This window comes from Monodon monoceros, unplaced genomic scaffold (assembly GCF_005190385.1).
Source record: "Monodon monoceros isolate NGI ecotype Baffin Bay Population unplaced genomic scaffold, NGI_Narwhal_1 Super_Scaffold_4, whole genome shotgun sequence".
NCBI lineage: Eukaryota > Metazoa > Chordata > Mammalia > Artiodactyla > Monodontidae > Monodon > Monodon monoceros.
In genome coordinates this window covers 45,849,553-45,871,829 of record NW_021703781.1, presented here as the reverse complement: position 1 = coordinate 45,871,829, position 22,277 = coordinate 45,849,553, and the positions used below count along the sequence as shown (strand labels likewise).

Below are 22,277 nucleotides of genomic sequence, written 5' to 3'. Positions count from 1 at the left end.
CCAGTGCAGCCAAAAATAAATAAAATAAATAAGTTTATTTTTTTTAAAAAGGAATTAAATGGAGAGTTGTAACAGGAGGTAGCAAATAATCCTTTTTTTTCCCCATCCCTCTTTGCTACCTTATTTAGTTGTATTGAATTATTATGTGCTAGCTTCTGGGCTTTCTATTCTGTTTCACTTATTTTTCATTCTCTTCTTGCTTCAATTTTTTCCATCTAAGAATTATAGCATTCTTGGTCAGAAAGGCCAACGCAGTTACCGTCAGAATCATTCAGTATAATAATTAAGACACAGCCTAAGCTGTTGTAACAGAAAGACTCCAGAATGGAGAGCCTCTAATAAAGCTGAGGCTTATTTACCTTTGGTGTAACAGTGAGGGGTGTGTGAAGTCGGGAGCTGGAGAGGCACCTCTTCCCCACAGAGTCGTTTGAGGACCCAGGCTCATTCTGTCCTGTAGCTCTGCCAGCCCCTAGGGCGATGTCTGGCCTGTGTGGTTGGAACTGTCTCATCCCCACATCCACATTCCAGTCTATGGGAAAGGAGGTGGCGGAAGTCTTAAGAAAGTGCCTTTGCCTTTGAGCTGAGGAACCCGGAGTGGCATGTATTATTTTGCTCATATCCCTTTAGTCTAGACTAAACCGTGTTGCCACATCTACCTTCAAGGTATGGTATCCAAACTGTCGTCATGGATTTGGCTAAAAGTTGAGAAGATCTGTTATTAAAAAAAGAAGAAGGGGGAGAGGTTCCAAGGATAACTAATGGTCTTTGCACTAGGCCAGTATTCACAGTTAACGAATAATCATATTTAACAGGAAAGTAATAATCATTTTCACCAAGTGAAAAACTATCTTTGGATATGGCAATAAAATACAACTATGTCCTGATTTTTGGTTTTAGATGGCCAGTAACCCATGTTCCAGGTAGCTCTCTATACCAGTCTTGAATGCCAACAGGAAATCACTGGACAGCAGACCCTTCCAAGATCATAACTGGGCTGTTGGAGTAACTTGGAAAAGAAGAAAAAAGAACTGAAGCCATGGCAAAAGTAAATAGATCTCGGTCTACCTCCCCACCGGATGGAGGATGGGGTTGGATGATTGTGGCTGGCTGTTTCCTTGTTACCATCTGCACCCGGGCAGTAACCAGGTAGGTGGGACTTTCTTCTCGATTTATTATCAGATGACCTGGCTTGTCTTTTTTTCTAAGTCGGCTTCATTCTAGTTCTGAACCTGTCATTGTGAAAATATATATGTAAATATGTTTTGTGCGTGTGTGTGTATTTCCTTTGACTGCTTGGATATCTTTTTCTTTGCAAGGAATGTGATTTTCTGACATTTAAAAGTCCTGGATAGTGGTCTCTTATAATCTCTGACACATAAACCTGGAGTGTTAGGACATTTTTCAGCTAAATATTATGGCTATGCCAGACATTTATTTTCATAAGCAGCTCATCCCACAAAGGACAAATATATAAGCTCAAAGTAGTCCTTGAAAACATCTCAGCTCACCAGAATTCTGAGCCGTTGGAAGCTTAAAGCCTAGAGTTTAAATTCTTTTGCTTCATTTTGCACTTGGCTGTGGTAGTGGAGGCTGATTTCTAGGTTGAAGGAGAGAAAGAGCATAAATACAGGGATTCTCTCATCTCATTTGGTCATGTTTCCTCTTTTCCTTTTACCCAAGGGCATAGCCTTGACTATACTTAAGTTAAACGTGCGTACACTGAGATGCATTCATCTCATTTACATTTGGAATAAAGCCACACTTGAAATCTGCATGTGCTAGCTCTCTCCTCTAGAGGTGCCTTTATTCAAATTGAACTCTGTTGCTCTTCTCTGGCAACGCTCCCTTGGCAGCCAAAGAAACTGATTTGCACTACATTATCTTCACTTGATACCATCATCAATAAAAGCATCGGGCTTCCATGGTGGCGCAGTGGTTAAGAGTCCGCCAGCCGATGCAGGGGACACGGGTTCGTGCCCCAGTCCGGGAAGATCCCACATGCCGCGGAGCGGCTGGGCCCGTGAGCCATGGCCGCTGAGCCTGCGCATCTGGAGCCTGTGCTCTGCAACGGGAGAGGCCACAACAGTTGAGAGGCCCGAGTACCGCAAAAATAAAAAATAAAAATAAATAAAAGCATCGACGTACCCCCCATAACAAATAGATAATGCAGGAAAGAAGCAGGATGTTTGTTTTTGCTGCAATAAGGATTCGTTGATTATGTGTCAAAATAAACTGTAAACTTGTTTAAAATAATATGATGGTTGAGTCTGATTTTTCTCCCGTCTGGATTATGGATCTTGTGTTCTGGGAGTGAGAAGGTCATAGAGTTAAAAGGCATCTCTTTCATCTTGGTTCTTACATGTGGAAGCTTTCATCATTCCCATGAGAGGAAAGTTCTGGAAGTGAGCTTAGTGCTTCTTTAAGAAGGGCGGCTGGGAACCAGAAAAGAGGATTGTGGCTGGCAGCAAAGGCCTGTTTTCAGAGGTTCCTGGGAGAGGCTGAGAGGAGGATACCTGAGCACAATAGGCTCAGAGGAGAAAAGGGTGACACACCAGGAAGCAACCAAGGGAACTGGAGACAGAGACGAGGAAAGCAGCCTGCACGGTGATTTGTCAATTCAGAGGATCAGTGCCTATTGGGCAGTTAATTCTTTTTCCAGTTTTATGGAGAACTAACTGACATTCATCGCTATATAATTTTAAGGCATACAGCATGATTTTTTTTATTGAAGTATAGTTGATTTACAGTGTTGTGTTCGTTTCTGGTGTACAGCAAAGTGATTCAATTTTTTTATATGTGTGTGTGTGTGTGTGTGTGTGTGTGTGTGTGTATAACTGAATAGATATATTCTTTTCCATTATGGTTTATTACAGAATATTGAATTTAGTTCCATGTGCTATACATTAGGACCTTGTTGTCTATCTATTTTATATATAATAGTTTGTAAGCATGATGATTTGATTTACATATACTATAGGTTCAGCTAACATCCGTCTTCTCATATAACTACAATAAAAAGGAAAGAAAAGAAAAAAGATAAAAACTTTTCTCTTCACAATGAGAACTCCTAGGATTTATTCTCTTAACAACTTTCCTATATATCATACAACAGTGTTAGCTGTAGTCATCATATTGTTCATGACATCCCTAGTACTTATTTATCTTATAACTGGAAGTTTGTATTTTTTGACCACCTCCCTCCAATTCCCTTCCCCTCCCCACCCCCCACCTTGGTAACCATAAGTCTGATCTCTTTTTATATGCGCTTGGTTGTTGCTTTAGATTCCACATATATTTAAGATTATACAGTATTTGTCTTTCTCTCTCTAACTTATTTCACTTAGCAGAATGCCTTCAAAGTCCGTTCATATTGTTGCAAACGGTAGGATTTCCTCGTTTTTTTCTGGCTGAATAATATTCCATTGTATATACATACCACACCTTCTTTATCCATTCATCCATCCATGTCTTGGCTATTAAAAATCATGCTGCTATGAGCATGGGGGTGCAGATATCTTTTCTAGTTAGTGCTTTCATTGTCTTTGGATCTATTCCCAACAGTGGAATTTCTGGATCACATGGTAGTTCTATTTTTATCCCTACTGTTTTCTATGGTGGCTGTACCAATTTACAATCCCATCAACAGTGCACAAGGGTTCCCTTTTCTCTGCATCCATACCAGCATTTGTTATCTCTTATCTTTTTGATGATGACTATTTTAACACGTGTGAAGTAATAGCTCATTGTGGTTTTAACTTGCATTTCCCTAACAACTAGTGACGTTGAGCATCTTTTCATGTACCTGTTGGTCTTTAGTATATCTTCTTTGAAGAAATGTCTGTTTAGGTCCTTTGCTCATTTTTTAAATTGGGTTATTTGTTTTTTTACTATTGAGTTGTGTGCATTCTTTGTATGTTTTGGATATTAACCCTTTATCAGATACGTGGTTTGCAAATATTTTTTCCCATTCTTTTCACTTTGTTGATGGTTTATTTTGCTGTGCAGAAGCTTTTTAGTTTGATGTAGTCCTGCTTGTTTATTTTGTTGCTTGTGTTTTAGGTGACGTATCCAAAAAATCATTACCAAGACCCATGTTGAGGAACTTTATTCCTATGTTTTCTTCTAGTAGTTTCATAGTTTCGGGTCTTATATTTAATCCTTAAATCCATTTCAAGGTAATTTTTGTGAGTGGTCTAAAATATGGGTCTAGTTTTATTCTTTTACATGTGAATATCCAATTATCTCAGCACTATTTACTGAAGAGACTGTCTTTTCTCCATTGAATATTCTTGGCTCCCTTTTCAAATATTAGTTGATGCTTAGGTTTATTTCTGGGTTCTCAGTTCTGTTCCACTGGTTTATTTGTCTGTTTTTATGCCAGTACCAAACTGTTTTGATGACTACAGCTTTATATTATAGTTAGAAATCAGGAAGTGTGATACCTCTTTCTTAGGATTTCTTTGGCTATTTAGGATCATTTGTGGTTCCATATAAATTTTAACAGTGTTTTATCTACGTCTGTAAAAAATGCCATTGGATTCTTGATAGGAATTGCATTGAATATATAGATGGCTTTTGATAGTGTTGACATTTTAATAATGTTAATTCTTCCAGTCCACAAACATGGGATATCTTTCCATGTATTTGTGTCTTCTTCAGTTTCTTTCACTGATGTCTTGTAGTTTTCAGCATAGAGATCTTTCATGCCCTTAGTTAAACTTACTGTATTTGATGCTATTGTAAATGGGATCAATTTCTTTATTTCTTTTTTGGAAATTTTATTGTTAGTGTATACAAACACTACTGATTTTTGTATGTTAATTTTATATCCGGCAGCTTACTGAGTTCATTGATTAGATTTAAGAGACTTTTGGTTGTGTCTTTAGGATTTTCTATATATAAAATCATATCATCTGCAAATAGAGACAATTTTACTTCTTCCTTTCTAATTCTAATACCTTTTATTAATTTTTTTTGCCTGATTGCCAAGGCAAGGACTTCTAGGACTGTGTTGGATAGGAGTGATGAGAGTGGCCACCCTTGTCTTTTTCCTCATTTTAGAAGAAAAGCTTTCAGCCTTTTACCATTGAGCATGATATTAGCTGTGGGCTTGTGACTTATGGCTTTATTATGCTGAGATATGTTCCTTCCATGCCCAATTTGTTAAGTTTTTATCATAAATGGATGTTGAATTTTATCAAATGCTTTTTCTGTGTCTATTGAGATGATCATACAATTCATTTCTTTCATTCTATTAATATGATGTGTCACATTGATTGATTTGTGTATGTTGAGCCATCCTTGCATCCCAGGAATAAATTCCACTTGAACCTGGTGAATGATCCTCTTAATATGCTGCCAACTCAGTTTGCTAGTATTTTATTGAGAATTTTTGCATCTATACTCATCAGGAATATTGGCCTGTAGTTTTCTTTTCTAGTAGTGTCCTTTTCTGGTTTTGGTGTTAGGATAATGCTAGTCTCATAAAATGAGTTTGGGAGTGTTCCCTTCTCTTTGATTTCAATAATATGCTTAAAAGTTAAACCATACATCTGGAAGGTAAAAATTCAAACAATACAGAAACATATAAGATAAAGCCTTTTTCTCCTCCCTTCCTGAATCCCTGTTTCACTGCCTAAAATTAATCTCATAAATAGTTTCTTGAGATCTGTCCAGAAATTTTTTAAAAAACCTTATGTCCACATATAAAGCATGTTCTTTTCATTTACACCAATGGGATCATATTATACACACTGTTTTGAACTTTTTTTTGTTGTTTAATAATATCTTTTGGAAATATTTCCATATCAGCACATATGGCTCTACCTCACTGAAAGGTAGGTGCTTAAAATTTCACCATATGGATGTTTTCATAATTTATTTAAAACATTTTTATTGATGGACGTTTATATTGCTTGCTGGTTTTTGCTTTACAGACAATGCTACCATTTATAATCCAGGGCATTTAAAAGTCATATTTCCCTCTTACCTTGTAACTGACGATGCTTCCTTACACATAAAATTTATATAAGCTTAAAGTTGTGCAGGCTATTAAAGTAGTCATTCTTATTTATTTACTCCCTCTGTTCGTTAATGTACATGGCTTACATATTTTTGCTTCAAGACATCTTGTTACCAAACACATTATCTATGTTAAGAATCATATTTCAGGACTTCCCTGGTGGCACAGTGGTTAAGAATCTGCCTGCCAGTGCAAGGGATACGGGTTCGATCCCTGGTCTGGGATGATCCCACATTCCGTGGAGCAGCTAAGCCCATGCACCACAACTAGTGAGCCTTTGCTCTAGAGCCCATGAGCCACAACCACTGAGCCCACATGCCACAACTACTGAAGCCCGTGTGCCTAGAGCCCGTGCTCCACAACGAGAGAAGCCACTGCAATGAGAAGCCCGCGCACCGCAACAAAGAGTAGCCCCTGCTCACCGTGACTAGAGAAAGCATACACGCAGCAACGAAGACCCAACACAGCCAAAAATAAAAAATAAATAAATTTATATATTAAAAAAAGAAGCATATGTATGTGGTTATTAAATTTTACCTCTGACAAGCCTACTCACATGTTTGGGCAAGAATCTCAGGTGTTACTTCTGAATTTTACATACCTACAGTTTGATATGACTAGTCAAATCAGTTGTAAAAAACCCATCGAACAGAAAACAAAACAACAGAACAAGGTAAAAAAGTCACAAGAAATAAACATAGTCCCACAAATATTAAACCCCTCAAAACAATTTAGTGGAGAGAAGAGATTATGATTTACAACACCAAAATATCTTATTGTCGTTTGGGGTGCTTTCCTCTTAGTTGTCCTATGTTCTTCCACATTTCCAACTTCTGCATCTCTCTTTTACTAATTCTTTCTCTCAGCTTATAAGCTCAGATTCTTCACACCTCTACTGTACCGTATCTAGCCACGTGCTCCTACATAGCTGCCATCTGTTCTTCCTCTTCCTTTCTCATTCACGTTCTTGAATTTGCTACTCAACCATTTCACTTCTTTATCTTCCAGTGACTTCTCTAGCAACTCTCAGCCTGCTTTCCCTCCTAATTTTCTTCCTTTCATACCTTGAACCTTGAACAATGTTTAATGAGCATCCCATACATGGAAGCTATGGTACTGGATATTTGGGATTCAATGCAAGATAAGACAGACATGGTCTTTGCTGTCACAGAGCAAGAGTCTAGTGGAGAATACAAACAAATGCAAAGAACATCGCCACACAGTGTGGTGAGGGTCCAGCGTGTAGTGGAAATACTTAAGAAAGGTATCAAGCCCAGACTCAGGTAGTCAAGGAAGCCTTCCTGGAGGAGTTGACTATTATCTTAAGACTAAAAGAATGAGGGAGGATGGGAGATCATCCTAGAAAAAAAGATGCTCAGAGGTGTGAAAAAGCATGTGTGGTATGTCAAAAGTTGTAGAAAGAAGTTCAGTCTCTCTGAAGTGAGGAATGCACCAGATGGGAAGAAAGGAGAGATGCTAAGAAGGACCAACTTATGCGGGGTCTCATAAGTCATGTTAAAAAGTTTGAAGCGGGCTTCCCTGGTGGCGCAGTGGTTGAGAGTCCGCCTGCCGATGCAGGGGACACGGGTTTGTGCCCCGGTCCGGGAAGATCCCACATGCCGCAGAGTGGCAGGGCCCGTGAGCCGTGGCCGCTGAGACTGTGCGTCCGGAGCCTGTGCTCCGCAACGGGAGAGGCCGCAACAGTTGAGAGGCCCGCGTACCGCAAAAAAAAAAAAAAGTTTGAAGCATCAGGATCTGACTTGTGTTCTAGTGAGGAGGACACTTGGACCATGGAGTGTAGAATATACTGAACGTAGCCAAGTGTGAATTCAGGAAAATCAGTTAGGAGGGTTTTGGCTGCAGTCCAGGAGAGAAGTGTTGTCATGAATGATAAATGATAAAGGCAATGGAGCTCCGTGGCAGCATTTGAAAGATATTTATAAGGTAGAATAGCAGAATTTGATAGTTGATTAGATCAGTGGTCCTAAATAGGCTGACTTTGCTCTCCGGGGGGACCTTTGGCAGTGTCTGGAGACATTCTGAGCAGGGGCCAGTGATGCTGCTAAACATCCTGCAACGCACAGGACAGCCCCCAGGACAAAGAATTATCAGGTCCGAAATGTCAACAGTGCTTCGATTGAGAAACCCTGGGCTAAGGATAACTTAACTATTTTGATACTGAGGCTATATCCAAGAAATCATTATTCACTTAAATCGAAGGCCTAGTGGTTAGGAGAAAATAATAGACTTTTTATACTAGTCTAGCAATATTTAGGATGTTAAGAAACATCATAGAGTTTCCTGTTATTGTTGTACCGAATTAAAACTAGTATAAGGCTGTTGCAGTTAGCTCATGCTTTAGAAAAAGTTCTGCAATATTTTAATTAAATTTAAATTTATATACTCAGCCGGGTAGTTTATGTTATCATTCTCTGCATTTTCGTTGTGACTATGTTTCAGTACTCCAAACTCTGATATAATTATTAACCTAGCATCGGATCTACTATAGCACGTTGTCTGGTTTCTTAAATCAGTGGAAGGGGAAGGACAACTTTTGATGTCCCTTTGATAGATATCATCCCATACAGTGCTCAGTGTGGAGGACAAGAACGGGACTCTGGTGAATACGGAGGTGTGCCATCTGGAGGGCCTCAGCTGCAGGGTGAACATCAGCTGTCAGTGTCCGCAGGGTCCCCCTCACCTGCGCAGAGCTGCCTCTCCCGAGAGCTCGCCCCTCCAGCGGTGCCCATATCCAATGATTGACGGAGGGAGGTGGGTAAAGGCCCCCCCATTTCCCTGGGGATTTGCTGAGGCCTGTCAGGCCTATATCTGTTTGCCCAGCTCACTCTGCCTAATCCTGCCCACAAGTGTTGATCCCTTTCTGTGCTCTGCACATCAAACTCCATCCCAGTACCTTCTGGGACTTAGGATTTAGCACCCTATACCAGGGGTCTCCAACCCCCGGGCTGCGGACAGATACGAGCCCGCGGCCTGTTAGGAACAGGGCCGCACAGCATGAGGTGATCAGGGCGAGAGTGAGCGGAGCTTCATCCGCAAATCCCCATCGCCCGCATTGCCTCCTGAGCCATCCCCCACCTCACCCCACCCCGCCCCCCTTCGTGGAAAAATTGTCTTCACGAAACCGCTCCCTGGTCCCTGGTGCCGAGAAGGTTGGGGATCACTGCCCTATACCATCCCTTTTCTCTTTCCTATCACCAGGACTGGCAACATAATTACAGGGCCTGGTGCAAGATGAAAATGCAGGACCCCTTGTTCAAAAGGCAGGAAAAAAAGGGCTGGTAAACGTACTAAAATGGGAAGCGTTTCCTTTTTTCAGCGGTCTCGGTTTTTCACGGTGTTTTACATTTACTATTTAGTGTTGTTCTGAGTAAAGAAAACGGAAATGTTACATTAGTAGCACAAGTCTGCCGTTCATCTTTGTATTACCGGTAGCCCTACCTTTTGCTTTCCTTCTGTGTCATCATTTTCAGCATAAGCGATCAGCTAATCCAGAGAAGCAACGTGAGTAAGAAAGGATCCGATAGGAATCCTCGGCCCTTTGTCTTTCTTAAAACGCCATTGCCGCCTTCTGCATTTGAAGCAAGTTTTGGTTTGAAAGGAAAGCATGGTCTTTCTCTCTCACTCCCCTGTGCACATGCTCACTCAGTTGTAGGTGTAACACACTTACCTGGTACTCAGTCTGAGTCTTACTGGACTCCCACACAAGAGTCTACTGGAATTCTGTGTCCTGGGGCATCTCTAAGACTATGTGCAAATGGAAAAGCACAGAATTGCAGACTGAAGAATCCGTAGCTCTCTGCTCACATGCATGCTTCGTTGTCCCATTGGACTTCACTTACAAAATGCAAATTCAAAGATAAAATTATTAGGAATTTTAAGACAGTGATAGCTGAGTTGAACCAAGTTTAATGCTTCTGAGTGCCAGATTCTGTGCGACTGTATAGGTTGTATGCCCATGAAGCTGGACCATCATAACACAGCAGTCCTGATTCACCCTGATTCTCTTCCCCCTTCTGTAACTTTTCCATCACTCACTTTTACATCCAGCAGCAACTGGAGAGGAAAGAGAGAGTAAAATAACAGGTTATTAGGGGCTGCTGAAGCATAATGAGTTGGAATGTGGTCCTATCCAAGGAGACAGATATCCTCCTATCTCATCTCCAAGCTGCAAGGCCTGATTTCTTTCCCTGCTATCACGGAGCTCTAAAAGCTTCCTGTCCTGAATTATTTGTGTGCGGCTCATTCCAAACTGTTGCTTCTGGATCACTTATGTCTTGTTTTCCCTAAGTAATTAGCTATTTTTCAGCATAAAAATTTCTCTGTCTCTGTCTCTGTTTCTGTCTCTGTCTCTGTATATACACCCCCATATGTATGTATATACACACACAGAGATAAATTTCTGATTGTATAAGAAATCAGGTTCGCTGTAAAATAATTCAAAATGCAGAATAAAGACAAAAAAATCATTTATAACCTCACCATGCACATATAATGACCGGATACATTTTGGTTAATATGCTTTCAGGCTTTTTCTAGTTACATGAAGTACATTTTTATAAAAATAAGCCCTTACTATATGAGCTATTTTGTAACTTACTTTTTTACTTAACATTATATTGTGAATTTATTTCCAAATCAATAAATACAAAGCAAATTATTTTTAACACCTAATAATATTTCATTTTATTGATGTGCAATAAGTTACTTAACCAGTCCCTTACTGACGGACATATATGCTGTTTACAATATTTGGCTATTATAAATAGTTCTCCGGAGTATATCCTTTTATGTGTATCTATTATTATTATCATCACCATCTGTTTATTAACTTTGCTTAAAACCTAGAAGTGAAATTGCTGGGTGATGTATAATACTTTATTGTCAAGTCTTAACTTGTATAACAACCTCTTAGAAGTTTCAGATGTTAGTGAAACAGTATGATGAGTAACAATCCATGTGTCTGACCTGTCATCTTTTCCATAAGACCTTCCCGACAGCAGTGATCTTCACATCCACTTGGTTTCAGCAGCCACTCTAGTGGGTGAACACTTGTTTCTTTTTTTCTTTAATTAATTATTTACTTTTGGCTGCGTTGGGTCTTCATTGCTGTGCACGGGCTTTCTCTAGTTGCAGCGAGCAGGGGCTACTCTTGGTTGCAGTGCGTGGGCTTCTCACTGCGGTGGCTTCTCTTGTTGCAGAGCACGGGCTCTAGGCGTGTGGGATTCAGTAGTTGTGGCACACGAGCTCAGTAGTTGTGGCTCAAGGGCTCTAGAGCACAGACTCAGTAGTTGTGGCTCACGCGCTTAGTTGCTCCTCAGCGTGTGGGATCTTCCTGGACCAGGGATCGAACCCGTGTCCCGTGCATTGGCAGGTGGATTCTTAACCACTGCGCCACCAGGGAAGTCCTAAACACTTGTTCTTATCCCTTAGAACATCTCAATGGTCAGCTTCTGATTTCCCACTTATTACAGGCCAGCAATGTACCATTGAAAATCAATGAAAACCCCTGGAGACTGGAACAGATGATTGAACCAAAACTTGAAACTCTCAATCGAATACATGTTCATTCTTTTTTTTTTTTTTTTGTTATAAAATGTTTGCACTTTTTTTTTTTCAGATGTATTTCAATTTTTTTTGTGGACTTCCAGACATACTTCTCTCAGGATTATGCACAGACAGCCTGGATCCATTCCATTGTCGACTGTGTGACCATGCTCTGTGGTGAGTATCTCCTGGGATAGATAATTACTGGCTACCCTTGAACTATACATGACAGTGACCTTCCACTGCCTTTGATGACCAGTTTTTCTGAGTAGAAGGGCTATGATTAAAAATAGGCTAAAACCATATAAAAAGAAAAGTATGATCCTGCATTTAGCCAAACCCCCCCAGATGTGCTTTTGCAGTTAACATTCTTGGCTGATGTCAGATGGACCAGGTAGTGAATACAGTCAATTGGACACATACCTATAGAGATAGGGAACTGGGCACTCACAGTACTTGTCCTGATTTTGGACGCAGTTAACCGTACAGTATATGCTTGCTTTCTTCTGAATGCTGTGGTCCCCTCATTCTCCAGTCACATAAACAGCCATTGGAAAGTACCACGAGCCATTTCAATGTGATCTCCTTAAATGAGTGCCAACAATGTGTGCATCACGTCTCAAGTCTTGTTTTCATTCTCATCCCTTCCCAGAGGGTTCAAAATTTGGCTCGTTTTTCATGCATCAATCTTCATTCTTAGGGAAGTATTGTAGAAGGATAGAATGGTGCAACCATGAGATAAGCACATTCACTATGGCTGTAGTTTTCATCAGGAGCCACACAGGTGCTACGTACAGTGTACAGAGTGTTCTCAAGATTCATGGAATCTCTCATCGATCTAAGGAAAAACTAACCTTGAGATTTTTCTTTTTAAAACTTTCCAACCAAAGTTATTAAATGAGTGCCATAGACATTTTCTGCAATTGGGTCAAATCAAAATGATCTATTTGCAGACTAGACCCATTTAATCCTTTCATTTAGATGACTCCTGAGTATTTTAGAAAACTGTTATCTCTTCAGGCCATGTCTTAATGGCAAAAGAGAAATACTATATTATTTGGTATCATAAATAATGTCATCTATTCCATTCTAGGTACTGATTCATATTTATTTTTAGAAAAATGTACATAATCAGGAATTGGTTGATTTGTGCTGAAATGTATTTCCTTGGTTGGGAGGAATTTGAGTGCAATTCTAGGTTTCATGAGATGGCTAAGTTGACGCTACTGATAACGCAGGAAGGTCATAAGGGATCAAGAAATCATATTTTCAGGTTTTATTTCTAGCCTGTCTTTTTTCTTTTAACCAGTAAGATGATCACTTGGTTTTCAGGGTCAGATGACTAGGCACAGCCTTTGTGTGAGCATGCCAAGACAGCCATGTTTATCTTTCATGGAGGATACAGGTGATTCATTTCTCTCACTGTTATCTTTTGGAGAATATTTATAATCCCTCAAAGAGGAGTGAATGACCTTCAGTGACCACAGTGGTCACAATGACCATGTGAGGCACTGAGCTAAGAGCGGGGTCATGTTAGATGCAGAATATTTAAATTCTGCAGAATCACTTCTGGGACACCCATTGGGGTCATATCTGTCCTATGATGAACAGAGAAGTGAACATTTTTCATTGAGTTTAGTATACATTTTGTCACTTTCCAATAGCCATAGCAGCATCAGTCTGAAGAATTAGATATATTTTCAGGAGATTTGCTCATTCCTATTCTCCAGAGGTTATATATGCAGCCAGCCACTATTCTAACTAGACGGGATATTAAGCTGATGACTGATTCTATCATGTACATTTGTGTCACACCCAATTTTAACCTGATCGATATAAAAATTATACTCCACAGATACCTAGAGAATTGGCTCTTCTGATTTTGTTACTAGGAGTACTGGTGTCAGCATGAATTATTCTTCAGAAAGAAATTCACATACATTCCTCACCCATCATCGCTGCCATCAGTCTGAGAGACCCAAGGAGCCAGAATAACAGGGTGAAATAACCCTGCACTCGGTGTAAGGTTCCCTGAACTGTATAGTTCTTGGTGATCTTGGGTATGTCATATTCCCCTAAGCTTCAATTTCTGTTTGGCCTCTTCCAGCTTTAATTATTAGTCTATAAGCCTGGAAGTTGGCACAATTCTGACACATTGTTAAACCACAAATAGAGTGAGGCCAACCAAAATGTCATCATCTCATTTCCTAGATTTTCTGGGCTTTGATTTCTCATCCACAGCGTTTCCGAAAGCCCGTAAACAGTGCCAGATTGTGAAATTTGTCTATGATCTCTCTGCCTGGACTTTTCCTGCATAATACTGCTGGCCATGCCGTGTTGCCCACTTTCCTTCTCTACCATTTACCTGGCATAATTATTGTTAATTGTGTATGATCAATACTATATGAAACATACAAGGCACATCGCTGTGCAAGTGACATGGAGTTTAAAGGAGCTGATTCACTGTTTAAAAAACACCACATAATCCTGGGATTATGGCTGTCATAGAATGGAGATGTGGAATGAGCCGTCAAACGCCATCAGGAGATGTGATCCTAATTCCAGCTTTGCTACTTATTCTCTGTGGGACCATGGACAAGTCACTTCCTCTCTCCTTGGTTTCCAAATCTGTAGAATGAGTGGGGCGGGCTCGAGGCTTTGAAGATGGATCATTCTCTGCTCTGCCAATGCAGCACCCACAGCCTTTCCACAGTGCCCTCAAGGCCTTTGTGTTGAACCTGTTTATTATTGTTTTTGAAGCTCCGCTTGGGAGTGTTGTCAGTAACCATTTTTCCTGTCAAGTGGGAATCATGCTGGGTGGCTTGCTTGCATCTACTGGTCTCGTCCTGGGCTCATTTGCCACCAGTCTGAAGCATCTCTACCTCACTCTGGGAGTCCTTACAGGTAAGGGCACTTTGTACCACCCTTCTCACCCCACCCTACCCAGGGGTTGTCAAGGCCACCAACAGATCAGTAATTCATAAAATATTCATTTTGTAAGATGCATAATTTACCTTAATGTCTGCCTACCTAGCAGTTAACCAAAAGGGCTAGAAATCCAATGGACTGTCGTACTGTAGTGAAAATGTATCACCGCTTTAATTCAGCCACTTGACAACAGTGACTGATGGCTTTCCTTTGGGCAGCCGTGTATGACTGAGATTCTCCACTCAGAAGCAATGTGACATTAGCCAGAGCAACATAAATTTTTGGCAATGATCGTTCTCCCAACATCTTTGCCAAGACATTGAAATACTGTCTGTGGTTGACCTGAGTTGCCCCTACTTTATAGTGAGTACCATTGTCCAATAAATGGGGTTTTACCATTTTAAAAAGAAAGCCCCTTGTGAATATTCTTACATTGCACATTTTCTTTCGATGTTATGGAAGTATCTTTAGAGAATGAAACCCATAGAAAGAGAAGCAACTGACGTGCATTCCATAAATCACACTTACAGGGACTGCATAGGATCAAGGTGGGCTTGGTTGGTGGGACTAGAGTAGCAGTTTTCTGCCCCATCACTCAGAGGGGAGGGTAACACTAACTCTTGTCTGGGCCACAGGGGTAGCATGATCAGGCCAATAAAGGGTATAATCTCATAGTAAGGTTATAAATCTAGCTCTGTCAGCTAAAAATGGTATCTGTCCCCTGTCATCCAAAGGGCCTGGCTGCTAGGGTGCCCCATCATCCCAGTTTACCAGGAACTATCCTGGTCTTGGTGCTGAAAGCCTCACATCTGGGAAAGCCCTCAGTCCAGGCAAATTGGGATCATTGCTCACTCTGCTCTGCAGGTGGGAACAGGAGCTGAAGGCAGTCCTCCTTTTCCTTCCTTGACATTTAAATTCCAGGTTTAAAGCCCTTCAAATTTTCTTGACTTAAAAGGAATAGAATTGGAAAATCTTGAAGAGGCTTTCTGCTGACTTTAAGGGATATTTTCAGGTGGCTATGTGTACATGCTATGCTCATGTATCAAATTGGCACAATGTTTCCTAATATGTGAGATTACTCTGGAGCTTTCACGGGGTCACAAATGCTATTTAAACCCAAATTCCAGTGTGGTCCAGATTATCAGAGTTGTGTCTTCAGGGGCAGTGAAAAGTTGAAGTAATTCTCTGGATAATTTAAAAATACTTAAATTATCCAGAGATAATTTAATTTATTAAAATTAATTTTAATTTATTAAAAAAGAAGGGGTGGGGAGAATAAATTTCTTAGGTCAGTGTTATCCTGATTTTCTAGTTAATTCAAATTGACCTTGTATAATAGTTTTTAAGTTCTTCATTTTATTTTGCTTAAGTCATATTCCCTTAAGGCCTTTCTTCCCAAGAAGGAAGTCATATATACGCTATACTTTGCAAATTGTGGATGACTGGTGAGGGGAGACTCATTTTCAGCTTGGTGTAGAAAGCAGTTTTAAAAGGGTTTATTTGAAGGTCAGATTCTCTTTATTCCAAATAGTATGATTCTGAGAAATGTTCTTTCAGTGGCTGTTCATGCCATGCCACCAGCACTCATAGAGTTCTCTTTATCCCCAGGTCTTGGATTTGCACTTTGTTACTCTCCAGCTATTGCCATGGTTGGAAAGTATTTCAGCAGACGGAAAGCCCTTGCTTATGGGATCTCCATGTCGGGAAGTGGCATTGGCATCTTCATCCTGGCTCCTGTGGTCCAGCTCCTTATTGAACAATTTTCCTGGAGGGGAGCATTACTCATCCTTGGGGGTTTCGTTTTGAATCTCTGTGTTTGCGGTGCCTTGATGCGGCCAATTACCCTTAAAGATGACCAAACAACTTCAGAGCAGAACCATGTCTGTAGAACTGAGACACAAGGCTTTCAGCAGGCGTCTCCCTCTTCGACTTGGACTAAAGAATGGGTGCAGACCTGCCTCTGTGGCTCTTTGCAGCAGGAATACAGTTTTTTACTGATGTCAGACTTTGTTGTATTGGCCATCTCTGTTCTATTTATGGCTTATGGCTGCAGCCCTCTCTTTGTATACTTGGTGCCTTATGCTTTGAGTATTGGAGTGAGTCACCAGCAAGCTGCTTTTCTTATGTCCATACTTGGGGTGATTGACATTATTGGCAATATCACGTTCGGATGGCTAACCGACAGAAGGTAAAATCCATGAAACCGCCATTGGTTCCCCACTAGGGACTTTAAACTTTGAGTTTCCCCTCATCACCTTACCCTCTAGAATACCTAGGTCTGAATAATGTTAACAGGTTTTTGATATCTGAAGGCAACTCCCTTGTTGGTTCTTCTAGTCAGAGGTCAGCAAACTTTTCTGTAAAGGGACAGACATTAAACAGACAAAGTCACATTGGCTTTGTGGGTCATATGATTCCAACTATCCAACTCTGCTCTTGTAACACAAAAGCAGCCATAGACAATATGTGACCAAGAGAGAGTGGCCACGTTCCAATAAGACTTTATTTAATTTTAAATTAAAATTTTAATTTCTCATACAATTTTTCCCTCACAAAATTTTATTGTTGTTTTGATTTTTTCCAATCATTCAAAATTGGAAAAACCATTCTTAGTTCACAGTCCAAAAAACAAGTAGTGGGCTGGATTTGGCCATAGTCTGCTGACATCTGTTCTAGATTTTTTAGGATGTTGGGTATGTATAAATGGCAGAAGAGAAGTTCTGGTGACAGATTTAATTCCATTCTAAGTCAAATCAGTCCTCCGGTGAGACAACTTCTGTCTGGGCATTGTGGTTTTAGTTTCTTTTGAACCACCCCAGAGAGTGGCTGGCAATAGAGAGAGGAACAGATTCCAGTCCAGGCAGGAGGATCAGGTCAATAATAACACATTATCTGTAGCCACGTATTTATTGATTGATTGATTGATTGATTGATTTTTTATTTTTATTTTTTATTTTTTTGCGGTACGCCGACCTCTCACTGTTGTGGCCTCCGTTGCGGAGCACAGGCTCCGGACGCGCAGGCTCAGCGGCCATGGCTCACAGGCCCAGCCGCTCCGTGGCATGTGGGAACTTCCCAGACCGGGGCACGAACCCGTGTCCCCTGCATCGGCAGGCGGACTCTCAACCACTGTGCCACCAGGGAAGCCCTGTAGCCATGTATTTATATTTGACAGTGCAAAGAGCAAATAGTTTCATTATGATTTTAGGCTTAGAAACCAAAGTTATAAGATATCTACTGAGTAGTTTCTTCAGCTCATGCTAATCTGTTTGGATTGAAGAGAGCAAACTACTCATATTCTCCTAAATGATGGACTCTTCATACTTGAGCCATGACCAGGAAGAGCTATCATCCTATGGCTTCTCACACACTATGTCTTTGGGAACTAATCAGAATCCAACTGCCATTATCCAGTATCGTGAATATAATATTTAGTATTAAATCCACATTTTTAATGGTTAAGGAGTTGGTGGGAGAGCAAAGGGTAACCATCTTTACAATCAAATAACTCAACAAGAAGCAGCCTGGTATAAGTCTGAGAGAGGGATCTCTAGTCTGAGATATACAAGACCTACGTTCTTGTGCTGGCTCTGCCCCGTATTATCCCTGTGACCTAGAGAAAATCACCTAACCCTCAGATCCTCAAGGGTCTTCATCTGTAAAATGGGCCAGTTCAATATTTGCCTATGGACATTATAGCATTTTGTGAGGCTTAAATGAGATTGTGGGCAGAAAAACATTTGTAAAGCATAAATTGCTGGTGCTGATATTATACAGAGTCTTTAAAATAATTGGTATCATAGATGGGTTTGGATCTACAAAGGGAGGTGTTCACGGAAGTACCACTGGGGAGGTCTTGAAATACAACTTAGTCCTAATACAAGACCTTCATAATCTCTGGCAAATCACCTTCGTTTCTTCATATTATGGCTCCCTCTTTGTATAACCACTTGGGTTACTGAGCATATATGATGTGCTGGAGACTAACGGATGACACATCTGAAAGCATCTAGAAAATATTAGTCTCCTGACACTCTATGTGTTATTTCACAACTATCCTTGAATAACACTATGAGATAGACAGCCTCCCCATTTTATAGCTAAAGGAATTGCGGTTAGAGTTAGGCAGTTAGTAGGTGGTAGAATTGGATTCAAACTTCTATCTTTCTAATTTTAGAGCACAGGTTATTTTCTACCATACCATGCTTCCTGGGAAGATACATTCTTGCATTTGCATATACCAAAAGAAAGACAGGAAGACAACGTAGAAAACACACAATGCGGAGGCCATCTCTATAAATAATTGTAGTGCTTACTGCTACCTGGGCATGGTTCTAGAGCTCTTTGAGAGAACCTGTGCATACTGCACTCATTCTTGGTCTTCACATCCACAGGTGTCTGAAGAATTACCAGTATATTTGCTACCTCTTTGCCATCGGAATGGATGGGCTCTGCTACCTCTGCCTCCCAATGCTTCAAAGTCTCCCCCTGCTCGTGCCTTTCGCTTGTACTTTTGGCTACTTTGATGGTGCCTATGTGACTCTGATCCCAGTAGTGACTGCAGAAATCGTGGGGACCACCTCTTTGTCATCAGCACTTGGCGTGGTGTACTTCCTCCATGCAGTGCCGTATTTGGTGAGCCCACCCATCGCAGGTAAGTTTGCAGAGAGAACCCCCAATCACCTCTTCTCTGTCATACTGGTGTAAAAACAGTGAACTCACACGCACCCATGAGGATTGGAAGTAAGTTGGGAAGAGTGAAAGAGAAAGGGATGCCAGAGCCACCAAAACATCATGGTCTCACCTACATCCTTGTTTTATAATCTTCTTCCAACTAACTGGGGGACCTTAGCATACTTGGAAAGAAAAAATCCCAAATTAGGATCTTGATTCCATTCCACACTAATGATAGAAGCAATGGAATGAAGCAGCTGTTCAGACTTATAAATAAGTTGGGCACATTCAGAGGGAAGGCTGGCAGGAGAACAGGATTCCAGTAGGGGGGGGCGGTAGGCGGTGAGGCTGAAATGATAAAGCGCGGGTGTCATAGTGGAATGTCTTGAGTGCCAGCCGAAGGAGTGGGGCCCTATACGCTTCAGAGAATATGGCTAGTATTACAGCTTTTGTGCGAAGGGGTAGTATAGTAAAGAGTATATTTTAGAAAACGTGATCTAGCAATTGATCTGGTAACTTAGGGGAGAGACAGGATTTCATCCTAATAGTTCAAGAGCCATCTGATAAAGGCCTGAACTAGGGCTGCTGCGGCAGAAATGAGAATGAGCTCTGGGGCAAGGGGGACATTTTGGGGAAAAAAATCAACTGAATTTAGCATGTGGGGATGAAGGAGGGAAAGAAGTCCAAGATAACTTAGGAGATAATGGCATGGTTGAAAGAAATAAGGAAGCTGGAGAGAGTAGCTTTGCCAGAAAAATACTAAAAATTTAATGTTTAGACATATTCAGATATCTGAAATACCCAATAAAATGCTCAATAGCGCTGTTTAAGGATGAAATCTGAGAATTTGAGGGAGGCCAGATTTGGATATACAGATTTGGGATTCAAGATGAAGCATCTAGAATGTTTTGTAAACTGTAAAAATGATATAAAAATTAAAAACATAATTAAATAAGTAATTCAACAAATATTCATTGCATGCATTAAATAATTCAACAGATATTTATTGCATACATTAAACAAGTAATTCAACAAATCTTTATTGCCTGTGTACACCAGCACTGTGTTTGGCGCTGTCGGTATAGCAGCAAACAGGTCAGAACCCATGCCTTCTTGCTGGGGTGTGTGGTCTAGACCAGTGTCTCTCAGAATGAGGTCTTGGGACCACCTGCATCAGAATCCCTTGGGGCCCTTGTTAGAATGCAGACTCCTTGACCCTCCCTCTGTGATCTGGACCTTTGGGGGTGAGTTCCAGGAATCTACACTCTCAACCAGTTTTCTTGTGATGCTCCTGTACACTAAAGATTGAGAATAATTGGTCCAGATTATTACCTGCCTAAATTAAAAACGAGAGTGAAGAAGTTCTCTGAAGATAGGCAGAAGAGATATGAGTCAAACATTTGCTTAGAAGGAAGGGAGGGAATTTTTTGAAGAATGCAGGATTTCTGCTTTAGCTGCTATTATGAATACAAAGTTCGGCTTAGTTCTAAACTCCAGCAATTGCTAAAGCATCAAACCAAGGGAAGCTGACTGCTTGATAGCTGCTGACTAAAATTCCTCGTCAGTTTAAGCTCCATGATAAAGGACTAAATGTTTAGTGCTTCATTTTTGGAAAATGCCCCCAAAATGTTCCCACATCCTCCCTCCACAGCCACTTTTTGTATTTTCCAACCTTTAGGGACAGTGTAACTCTGTTAAAAAGTCATAGGACATAAATTGGGATTCCTGGATCCTTTTTTCAAACCATGGCCTTCATTTGGCAAATCAGACATTATGCTCATTGCCAGGTACTAGAGGATTAGCATGTGAGTTCCTATTTAATACTTCTCTTATTTAATTACTTTTAAGATTACTCAGTCTCTTCCGTTTTCTGCTACAAAAATGTACAAGCAAATCACATGATAACTAAAATATTTGAGAGTAGTTTGGATTGCAGGAAACTTTGGGCTTCTAACAATTTTTGCATGCCTTTTTTGACTAATGGTTTTGAAGTAGGTGAGAGGAGAAATCATACACTTCTCTGGTGGATTTTCTTGGCATATAAGTTTGGAGGAATTTTAAAAAACCTTTTTAGAATTTGAAAAAGAATAGACACATGTATATGTATAACTGAATCACTTTGCTGTACACCTGAAATTAACACAACATTGTTAATCAACCATACTCCAATATAAAATAAAAATTTAAAAAACCTTTTTAATCACAAAATAATTTCCTGCCAAGGTCTAATTTTACCCCACTGAGTCTCTGATTATTGTGACCTATATTTTGCATATCATATACTCTGGTTCTCCTCAAAATTTAGAGCCGGAATAGATATTGTGGTTAATTTGTTGCAATAAGAGATAAAGAAAATTTATCTTTTCTTTAAAGATAAAGAAAAAAAGAGATTAAAAAAAAATTCTGTGATTACAGGATTCTGCTTTCTGAAGTTTGCATTTCAAACTGTAAGATGGTCCAATAGCAGCGTTGCTAGCAGTCTATTGTTATTATGCTGACAAATTATTAGATTTGAAAATGGGTAAATAATTGAATTTTCAACTCAATATCATTTTTCTGTTGCTTGTTACAGGATGGCTCGTAGACACGACTGGCAGCTACACTGCAGCGTTTCTTCTCTGTGGGTTTTCAATGATATTTAGTTCTGTGTTGCTTGGCTTTGCTAGACTTGTAAAGAAGACGAGAAAAACCCAGCTGCAGTTCCTTGCCAAAGAATCAGATCCCAAGCTGCAGCTATGGACCAATGGATCGGTGGCTTATTCTGTAGCAAGAGAATTAGATCAGAAAGATGGGGAGTCTGTGGCTATAGCAATGCTTGGTTCCAACCCCGCATGATCAATGGCCTTGAGCCTGAATCTTCAGGGCTGAAAGAGGTGGGACCACTGTATTGTACATGTTTCTGAAGGATTTTATTTTGGCAGAAGTATTGCCTTCTAAGGAAATTTATCATTTTATTAATATGTTTGTAATGGAAAAATAGCAAATAACAAAGCAAGCTGGACTGGCTCAGAGTTTCCCCATTTGGGATTTGTACTCACAATTGAACTCGCATCTTTTGGGCAGTGAGCATCACACTATGGAGAATGTT

The 22,277-nt window shown here is 40.3% G+C and overlaps 1 protein-coding gene across 1 annotated transcript; it reads left to right on the top strand.

The window, feature by feature from the left end:
* Window positions 1-595: 595 nt before the first annotated feature.
* Window positions 596-22,057, top strand: SLC16A12 (solute carrier family 16 member 12). The gene is made up of 6 exons (XM_029245820.1): window positions 596-1,146; window positions 11,661-11,764; window positions 14,348-14,491; window positions 16,124-16,703; window positions 18,910-19,169; window positions 21,762-22,057. Exons 1-6 carry the CDS (start codon window positions 1,037-1,039, stop codon window positions 22,022-22,024), a joined length of 1,461 nt encoding a protein of 486 aa, XP_029101653.1. The 5' UTR covers window positions 596-1,036; the 3' UTR covers window positions 22,025-22,057.
* Window positions 22,058-22,277: the final 220 nt, after the last annotated feature.

What these genes read in the sequence shown, in the direction of transcription:
- SLC16A12 (XM_029245820.1), top strand. Translation starts at nt 1,037, where the DNA reads ATGGCAAAAGTAAATAGATCTCGGTCTACCTCCCCACCGGATGGAGGA. An exon ending in TGCACCCGGGCAGTAACCAG is followed by an intron (nt 1,147 to 11,660) that starts GTAGGTGGGACT and finishes TTTTTTTTTCAG; the next exon opens with ATGTATTTCAATTTTTTTTG. An exon ending in CACTCTGGGAGTCCTTACAG is followed by an intron (nt 14,492 to 16,123) that starts GTAAGGGCACTT and finishes CTTTATCCCCAG; the next exon opens with GTCTTGGATTTGCACTTTGT.